Raw genomic sequence first — 10,546 nt, forward strand, 5'->3', positions numbered from 1 at the left:
TCTGATTATTTCTCTCTCTCTCTCTCTCTCTCTCTCTCTCTCCTTTCTTCATTGCTACAAGTGGAAGCTCCTCCCCTTCCTGAGACCTTAATTGGCCTCCAGCATCACCCAGTCCTCCATCAATCAATCAGAGTGATCAGATGATAGTTAAAGGGGACGGCAGTGCAGAGCTGGAGGAATGCAGGTCTCTGAGTCTTTAAATATTGATCTGCAGCCCGAAGCGGAGGATCTCCTCCTCCGACGACGAGCGCAGAAAGAGCAGGAAAAACAGATAATTAGTGATTTTAATTGGGTGATCTGTCAGGCTGAGAGTGCCAGATATAAACGTGGAGCCGGATCGATGGGAATCCGTCCCGCAGTTCTGTGTCTGTCACCTTGGGCCGCTCCGATCCGGCGAGGCTCCAGCCTTTCGGCGGATTTCTCCAATAAGAAGTCCTAGAAAATCTGGCCGCTGACATCTGTGTGACAGCGCTTCTCTTAAACACTGCCTGGAGTTATAGAGCGAGTGCAGTGCGAATGCAGCGCGAGTGCAGCGCGAGTGGAACTAGAGCTGCACCATATTCAAGCTCTTAAGGCAGCGGCAGTGTGTGGACGAGCATTAACCTGATAAAAATGAAGAGATCACTTCTTCGGTTTCTGAATCAGTTTCTCTGATTTTGCTATTTATAGGTTTATGTTTGAATAAAATGAACATTGTTGATTTATTCTATAAACTACAGACAACATTTCTCCCAAATTACAAATAAAAATATTCTCATTTAGAGCATTTATTTGCAAAAAAAATGAGAAATGGCTGAAAGAAAACAAGTTCATATTCATATTCATGTTCTCCTCCACCAGTCTTACACACTGCTTTTGGATAACTTTATGCTGCTTTACTCCTGGTGCAAAAATTCAAGCAGTTCAGTTTGGTGGTTTGATGGCTTGTGATCATCCATCTTCCTCTTGATTATATTCCAGAGGTTTTTAATTTGGTAAAATAAAAGAAACACATCATTTTTAAGTGGTCTCTTTTTTTCAGAGATGTATTTATTGCATTCCATTCATTTGTAGTTTCATCCCAAACAAACAAATAACAAATAAAATAATCTAATACACAAACCTTTTAAGGTATCAAACTGTCAGCATAAAAACCAAGGTTCCTTTACTACTAAAAGTAAGAGGATAAAAATAGGTCTATAGATGTTTTATTAAAAAATATATATATGAACTGATAGTAGTGTAATAGTGTGTAATTAAGTTGTGTATAAACTGGTATGTAATTAGGGCTGTAATTGTTTCTGAATACTAAAAATAATTAATAATTATTCAGATATTATTATGAGACAAAATGTTTAGCTTATATATATTTTCCAACTGACACTGATATACATGCATAATTACATGTGCAACCTGTACAACTGTAATTTACATTTTTATTACATGTATTAATAACATGTAACTACACAGTTATTACAGGCACTTATTATAAAGTAGGACTAAAGGAATGTAATGCATTTGACTAAATTGACATTGCATAAGGCTATGCATATTTTGCAATATGTCTACTGTGCCTGTACAGATTGCAATAACCATATTAAATCAATATATATTTTTTATATATTGTCCAGCTCTACCAGGGACTAATATTTATCTCATTTGATTCTTTTTTTTTTACTGAGTGTACAGTGTGCTGCATGCTAATCTAAATAAAACTAATCCAAAGCAGTTAAAAGCTTTAAAAATGTGTTCCAACTTTAATCAGTTTTCATTGGCTTTTATATATATATTATATATACCAGGCAACATGTGCGCAATTACGCTTGCAGAAAGCTCTGTGCATTACTGTGCATCGCTCTCTGTGTGCTTTAATTTAGTTGAGCACGCTGCGCTTGTGTTTATATGTTGGCAAACATTAAAGCATGTACTGCTGCCCTTATTGGGTGATCTGTCCAGATGGCCGGTAATGAAATACAGTATGTATGGAGTCAAAGGACTGAATAAAAGCTGTTTTTACTGTTCGGCTAATGAAAACGAGCGCCGACTCGCCTTCTCTTTATATATATATATATATATATATATATATATATATATATTTTTTTTTTTTTTTTTTTTTTAAAGAAAGCTGTAAAAAAATGTTTAGCTTGAGCGAAAATCATATTTTTTAAGATTTTTTGGTTTTAAAGAATATGTGATATTTACAACATACTTGTACAAGACACACTTTTTAAAATACCTTTTTCAGTTTTTAGTTCATTTGTTTTTTTCCTGGTAGTTTACTGCACTGTATTTTTTACCATTTCTGGTTATTGACCGACACTAAAAGCTTAAATGGCAAAAATGAAGTAAAAAATTATGTTAAAATTAAAAATTAAGCATCATAATTAAATGAACGTCATAAGAACTTTTTTCAGACATATTTTATCTCAAACATCATCATTCTGTGCAGTTTTCAAAGAATACCAAAACATATTAAATTGTCTTATTATTATTATGTGAACATAGTATGTGTTTTTACAGTGTTTGTATAATATATACAGTGTTTATAATCCTATAGTCAGTATAGTACTGTATAGTAACCTTTCTGTGCCTTAATATACATATATATATATACATACATACGTACATGAATGAATGAATTAATTAATTATTAATTAATTAATTAATTAATTAAGACATAATTATCTTTGTTATGTCTTCTTGGCTAATCGAGAACGAGTGGCGGCTCAGATACTATAGTTTTTTAATAAAAGGAAGCAATAAAAATATATATTATCTTAGCTTGAGCGAAAGTCATATTTTTAATTTTTTTAACAAAAAATAATTATTTATTTTAATAAATGTATGTTTTGTATTATTTTTCCCTTTTTTACAATATATTTTTATTTTAATATACAATATACTATTATTATTATTATTATTATTATTATTATTATTATTATTATTACTTTTTTCAGTTTTTAGTTCATTTGTTTTCAATAAAGGCCCTGACAGTTTATCGCAGCTTTTGGTACACTTCATTTTGCCCCATTTTTGTGTCTTATTAGTATTACTATAGGTTTATTTATGTGTGCATAGTATGTGTTTTTGCTGTGTTTTTACAGTATATGACACAAGTTTAAAGAACCTTACCATATATACCATATATCATATATATTACTCATATCACATATGTCACTTATATCACATATATCACATATATCACTTATATCACTTTTCACATATATCACATATATCACATATATCACTTATATCACATATATCACTTTTCACATATATCACATATCACATATATCACTTATATCACATATATCACTTTTCACATATATCACATATATTACATATATCACTTATATCACATATATCACATATATTACATATATCACATATATCACATATATTACATATATCACATGTATCACTTATATCACATATGTCACATACATGGCATATATCACATGTATCACATATATCACATATATCACATATATTACATATATCACATATATCACATATATTACATATATCACATGTATCACTTATATCACATATGTCACATACATGGCATATATCACATGTATCACATATATCACATATATTACATATATCACATATATCACATGTATGACTTATATCACATATGTCACATATATTGCATATATCACATATATCACATATATCACATATCACGTCCAAGCCAAGACCCACTCCGTAACCTTTCTGTGCCTTAATATAACCAAGCTTTTAAACACTTTTTTCTTCTTTATTCTGTCTTCCCGTCTAATAAAAACGAGTGAAAATAATGATTCTTTCTCGTTTTTTTTAATAAAAGGAAGCAATAAAATAAAAAATCTGACAGCTTCTCAATGTGAGCGAAGATGCTGGGGCTTTTTATTTCAGTAATGATACAAAAACCAGTCTGAAAGCTTCTCCTCGACACACAACAAAGCAGGACTAGAGTCTAACACTGCCTCAACAAATCTCCTCTTTCCCCCAACAGCTTTAAAACATCATTACGTATTTGTAACTGCCAGCGAGATGACAGAGAGCGAGCGGGATGTTCGCCGAGCAACAATAGTGGTAGTTTTTCACCGTCCCTCACGCTGAAATATCTGATCGCACTGTTTAAACTCTCTTTTCATCAGAGCCCGGACACGCCGAGCAACAATTACTCACTGGGTGGAAATGGACTTTTGATTTAACAATGCACCCTTTAATTGGTACATCAGAGGACCATCAGACTTCAGCTTTAGTGCTGGTGGAGTCGCAGGAAGGCGGGAAAGAAAAAAGAGCAAAAAGCGACAAAAGAGAAAGTTCAGTTATAGTGTCGAGGCAATCACAATGGAGCTGGAGTGGAGCCACTCAGAGTACCAGAGCCTCAGCCTCCTGATTTATCCTTACTGCTGGAGAACAGTGGAGAACACTGGCAGCATGTGGAGAAAGAAAACTGTAAAAAAAAAAACCTTAATCATCCACAATTTGGGGAAAAAAGTCCAGATTAGACACAAAATTACCCTTTTCCAACATATCACTAATGATGCTTTCAGAGAAAAAGTCCTGTTTGACTCGTATTTTGATAGAATTTGAGTGTTTGCATCTATAAATTGATATAGTATGGCACTTCTTCACCTGTCAGGCTAATTCTAATTCTCAGTCCTTAATCATGCTAATCTAAAGAGCTAAAGGCTAAAGCTGCTGTTTCCATGTGGGTCAGCCAGACGTCTTCCTGTAGAAGTTTTTTTTTCTCCAGTTTCAAAACAAGAGTCTTTATTTGAAGGTGTAGAAACAGTACTCACCGCTCTCTGACTTCATCTGTAATTTCTCTAAAGAAAAAAAGACTTCTACTTTAAATATTTATAACAGTTATCTATGTTTTTTGTGTCTTTTCTTGCTGTAAGTGTGTAAATGCTGCCGTACACGTTTGAAATTCATTTAGGAAGCTCAGTTTTTGAATGGTTTGCTAACTATCACCTCCTCTTTTTGATGATTTTTCGATGAATATATATATATTTTTTTGTTTTTGTACAAAATACTTCAGTTTTTAGTTCATTTGTTTCCTGTAAAGGCCCTGGCAGTTTACTGCAACATTTTATACACTGGATTTTGTATCATTTCTGCTTATTGACGCTAAAATGGCAAAATTTGAAGAGAAAAATCGTCACAGCCTTATGTAAATTATGTTGTTCCAAAAATATAAGCAATCAGATATACAGTACATGCAACGGTGACCTGCTATTAGACACATTTTGTCTATTTCTTATGAACATTTGGTTGTATGTGTATTTGACCATGTGTATATCTATCAAATGAAAAACAAGTATCTCCAAAAACGGCAGCTTTACACGAAAGAGTTAAAACCTTCTTAATTTTAAATGAAAGTCAATGTTAAAATAGTTTATATCAGATAATTTTAGAGAATTTTGGGATGGTGTGTGGGACAGTTTGTATGTTCAAATTATGTAGTGAACTAAAAATTCACAAAAATGGAGACACTTTTACAGTCCTTTTATTGTAAAACTTTTATACTGATCAAAAAATGTTGAGAAACTTAATTAACCTTTTTTAGTGCTTCAGTATAAACAGGCTGTTTAACACTTTCCTCTTTCTTCTTTTTTTGTCTTCTGTCTTTTGTCTCAGATCCATCTGAAGGTTTCCATTGCCAGGACGAGTGCCGGATCCTGGGCCACTCGGACCGCTGCTGGATGCCCCGGGTGCCGATGCCGGCCCGGGCGAAGTCCCCCGAGCACGGGCGCAACGTGATCGCGCTGTCCATCGAGGCCACCACCGTGGACGTGCCCCACTACGAGGACTGCGGCACCACCAAAAGGACGTTTGCCACCTTCGGCAAGGACGGGCCGGAGGAGGAGCGGGGCGGCGAGCCGAAGGGCAAGAGGGTGGGCGAGACGACGGCCGTCTGCAGCCCCAAAGCCAACGGGGCGGTGCGCGAGGCGGGCAACGGGCGCGAGGCCGTCAGCCCCATCACCTCCCCCGTGCACCTCAAGAGCCCCCAGTCCAAAGCGCCATCCGCCTACAACACGCTAAAGTGCCGAGACGCCGAGCGCATCGCCAACCACAGCCTGCTGCGGCAGCCGGAGGGCAAGGACAGTGAGCCGGCGGTGCGGGAGATCAACACGCTACTGCAGGACGGACGGGAGAAGGAGTCCCCCGGTAGCAAACGCCTGAAGGACATCGTGCTTTAACTGGAACTCGCGACGAGCCACGTAGCGGGCACACGCCATTCCCCGTATAAGTGTGTGTGTGTGTGTGTGTTTGGGTGTGTTTAGGACGTGTCATCATGCGGCTTGGGCTAGAACGAGTGGCACACACATGCAGCGGAGCATAGCTTTCATTAGGACACGGCGGCGCGACTGCGAGAATACGGGACTACGAGATTACGGGACTCTGAGAAACTGGGACTACGAGATTACGGGACTTCGAAAACGCAAGACTTCGAGAATCCGGGACTATGGGACTGTAGAGACACTGGGAATACCCTGGACATTGGACTATATGGACTATTATATATATAAATTGGAGTTCCAGGTCCAGGATGTGATGCTCGGGCTGTCACGTGACCATGGCGCTTCTGTAGTAACAGCAGTTAATGTCGTCCTACGTTCTACATTTAACGTTTTACGCTGTATGTTTTTCCTTTATCGCTGTTTCTACGTACCTTTGCAGAACGACGACAGACAATGATACCTGTGGTTGTGGACATGTCTCTGACATGGTTACTAGACTTGTGATGCCTTCCAGGTTGGGTACTGCTGCGTGTGACGTTACTCTACGCCAAGCCACGCCACGCCACGCCACGCTATGACACACCAATCCACGCTATGAACACACCAAGCCATGCCAAGCCAACCCCTGCCCTCACCTGCCACACACTTTCTTGCTTTTCTTGCTTACGTTTTTTTTATTTCTTCTTTTAATTCTTTTCGTTCGTACCCGGCGAAGGAAAGGAGATGGAAAAAAAAGACGAGAAACGAAACGCAAAAAGACGTTTCAGACATTTCTGTGCACCAGTGATGCCGCCCAAGAGAGAGAAAGGAAGTCGTGTAAGGAGTACTGAGTACTGTCGCTAAGTTGTAAAGTCATTGCCTTTAAGACTTTAAGACTTTTAAGTGATTGCAGAGCGTTTTTCGATAATGCCTTCTTTCGGTGCGCGGTCCGCATCAAGCTGCCAAACGGCCCAATCATCTCCCAACAGAACGATCCCACAGACATTCTCCATTGTTTTGGATTGTTTTAGTTCACATGGAGAACTTCCAGGCATTTGAAGACTTTTCCAGACCTTTTCCAGACCTTTTTCGCCACATGCTGCACTGCCCAACCCAACCCAGCCTTCCTCCCAGCACACGCCAGCGGCACACGAGCGCGCGGGACGCTCCTCGGATCGGACTTCGGCCCATTTCGTTTCGCATTTTCGTCTCCACTAGAATCTCCTCTTCACTATTCACTCTTCGCTCTTCACTCTACACGTTCGTCTAGTCGGACGAAACCTCGTCTGTTTTCCTTCGAGCCTATTCAAGATATTCATTCCAGTGTTTAACAGAAAACAAAAAAAATCCCTAATATAAAAAAATATAACAAAAAACTGTGAGGCCGTTACAGTTACAGTAGTAATTTGTTATCACCGATGGAGCTTAAATAACAATGAACTCTTGCTCTTGCTGTCTGTCCACACTTTCTGAAAAACTGGAATAGCCCAGATTTATATATATATATATATATATATATATATATATATATATATATATATATATATATATATAAAGCATATATATATCAAAACAGACTCATTGCTTTTGAAATCTCCTGTGCCCATTCTTGATTGTAGCCGGTGGAGCACAGTTTACTAGAACTTTGTGCTCTGGTCTTGTACTTTTTTGGATTTTGACTATGGGGCTAGGATAGAAGGGGTCGTCACTTACGTCTTGCTATGTGGAACTCTGTATAGGGTTTACTATTATCATTTTTAATAACCTGTTGTTATGTGACAATCCCTTTAATGTTTTGTTGCAAGAGTTAAAAACGAAAAAAATAAACATTGGTGTTCAACTAAAGCTACAGTAGCGTTTGTTACACAAACACAAAAATGGAAAAAAAAAAAACATATGCCAAAATATATTTTATAAATAATTTAAAAATGTACAATGAGAATATTTAATGCTGTGTAGTTATTTTATCAGTAAGTTATACTTGAAATTAACTGGCATTTGTTTTTTATCTGTTTTATTTTTTATTTTATTGTTTTTAATTTGCTTTATATCAAAACTATGGTTGCTTTTTTTCTGTTTCAGCTGATCTTGGATTTTTTATTTTATTTTATTTTTTATTTTTTTGGTTCACTGTGTTCCCCCCTGGCAACTGTTGATTGCAGTCTACCTTGTTGTAAAAGAGTTTCTTATTGGTCAGTTCTTGTGCCATCAAGTTTCTGTGTGGGCAAAAAGAGAAAAAATGTAAAAAAGACAAAAAAAAGGCAAAAAAAAAAAGAAGCAATTTCAGCACCAACAGTAGTGTGTCAGTGCAACGAGCTTAGAGTGAGATAGCAAACGAAACCATAAACGGAAAAAAAGATTCAAGGCAAACATGAAACATTCGAGATAAGAGGTCGTCGCGTTGCTTAATCTTAATATTTAAGTGCGGTTAGAGGAGACGAGAGCTTCTGAAGACGAGCGAAGTCAAATGGTGAAAGTGGTTCCACTCATTTTTGTGAAGTTTTGATCTAATAATGTATATAAATCTTTATTCAGATCCTGATTCCCTTATTTAATCAGTTTGGATTTGCAGAATATTCTGTTGTTTTCCAAAGAAAAACATGTATCTCCAAACTGACATCTTCTGAAAAGAGAATTCAACTTTTTTAAATAAAAATTTCCAGCATTTCTTCCTAAAAACTGATAATAAAAATGAATATTGGATATTGTCGATTCTTAAAATTCCAAATTATAACACAACATATATGTTCCTACAGGCCAGTCACAATAAAAAACATGTATTTTTAGACAATAGTATAATAGAATCCCAGAAATGATAGCAATAAATTATATATATTTCTTTTGCTACTGATATAAAAATATTATAATAGCATAACAAAATATATATACATATATATATATATATATATATATATATATATATAAACATAAAAAATCCCATACCAACTTACCAACTTGTTGATGCGTTTACGCTAATTGTCCCTCCTTAATTAGAAAATCATAATCATAAGCAAAGCATCATTGAGGTCATGTGTATTACATATTGTATTATAACTCAATAATGTATTTATAATTATAGTGACAGGTATATATGTTTTATATATATTCATTGTTACTCGTTTTTACCAACTAAACTGTCCCATTCTGTTTTACCTCATGTCCCAATCACCCTTAATTCATCATATATATATATATATATATATATATATATAGAGAGAGAGAGAGAGAGAGAGAGAGAGAGAGAGAGCTCTGTGAAAAACTAAGAGTCAGTTTCTCTGATTTTGCTATTTATAGGTTTATGTTTGAGTAAAATTAACATTGTTTTATTCTATAAATAAAATACAGACAACATTTCTCCCAAATTCCAAATAAAAATATTCTCATTTATTTAAAAGCATTTATTTGCAGAAAATTAAATGAGAAATGTCTGAAATCACAAAAAAACAAGATGCAGAGCTTTCAGACCTCAAAAAATTGCAAAATTAATCAAAATGCATCTTGGCATCATGTTCTCCTCCACCAGTCTTACACACTGCTTTTGGATAACTTTATGCTGCTTTACTCCTGGTGCAAAAATTCTAATTCAAGCAGTTCAGTTTGGTGGTTTGATGGCTTGTGATCATCCATCTTCCTCTTGATTATATTTCAGAGGTTTTCAGTTTGGTAAAATCAAATAAACTGTATATATATGAGCTGTATATATTTATATATATATATATATATATATATATATGTATGTATACGACAAGCACAGAACTGCACAAATTTGGTGGAACCACCCCAAAGCTAGTACAGAGGGTCTCTGGGTCTCGAGAAACGTATATTATTATAACATTACTGAGAAATCTTGCAGCGTCCGGCCGAAACGAGGGCCGGCCTCCAGCTTTACATTACTACATTACTATTACTCTGTTTTTAATGATGTGGAAAAGTACAAATGGTTAAAACGGCTAAAACGCAGACAACAATATAGACCTTGTAGCTGAATGTTTTTTGCTGGTCTCACCTAAAGCTTCTGGCAACATGAAAAACGGATTTATCACTGAATGTATACTGCAGCTTATTATTAAACTATTAAATGTTCTCCATCTTGTCTCTTGTCTGATTGTATCAGTGCCGCCGCGTGTTTCTTCGTCACACTCGTTTTTTAATTTGCCGTCAAATGGCTGGTAATGGAATAGATCCGCTGTGGCGGGGGGGCGAGGGAGCCGGTGTGTATTGTTGGGGAGTAATGAGCGTGACCGGAGCTCGGCATACTGCAATTATCCTTTTTTAAACGATCTTTTGTCTTGCTGTAATTCATTAAAAGCTACGATGTGATCTAAATATCTACTGCAAACAGATAC

General features: G+C 36.2%; 1 protein-coding gene across 4 annotated transcripts in view; it reads left to right on the plus strand.

Annotated features, from left to right (window-relative positions):
- Positions 1-10,288, plus strand: part of pcdh19 (protocadherin 19) — a 149,329-nt gene extending 139,041 nt beyond the window's left edge. For all 4 annotated transcript variants that reach the window (XM_015605691.3, XM_022683648.2, XM_007248791.4 and 1 more), the window contains exon 5: positions 5,617-10,288. In XM_015605691.3, the coding sequence (XP_015461177.3) occupies positions 5,617-6,179 (563 nt within the window). In that variant the 3' untranslated portion in view covers positions 6,180-10,288. The remainder of the gene's footprint in view (positions 1-5,616) is intronic.
- The last annotated feature ends 258 nt before the right edge of the window (positions 10,289-10,546 follow it).

Source organism: Astyanax mexicanus, chromosome 10 (assembly GCF_023375975.1).
Source record: "Astyanax mexicanus isolate ESR-SI-001 chromosome 10, AstMex3_surface, whole genome shotgun sequence".
NCBI lineage: Eukaryota > Metazoa > Chordata > Actinopteri > Characiformes > Acestrorhamphidae > Astyanax > Astyanax mexicanus.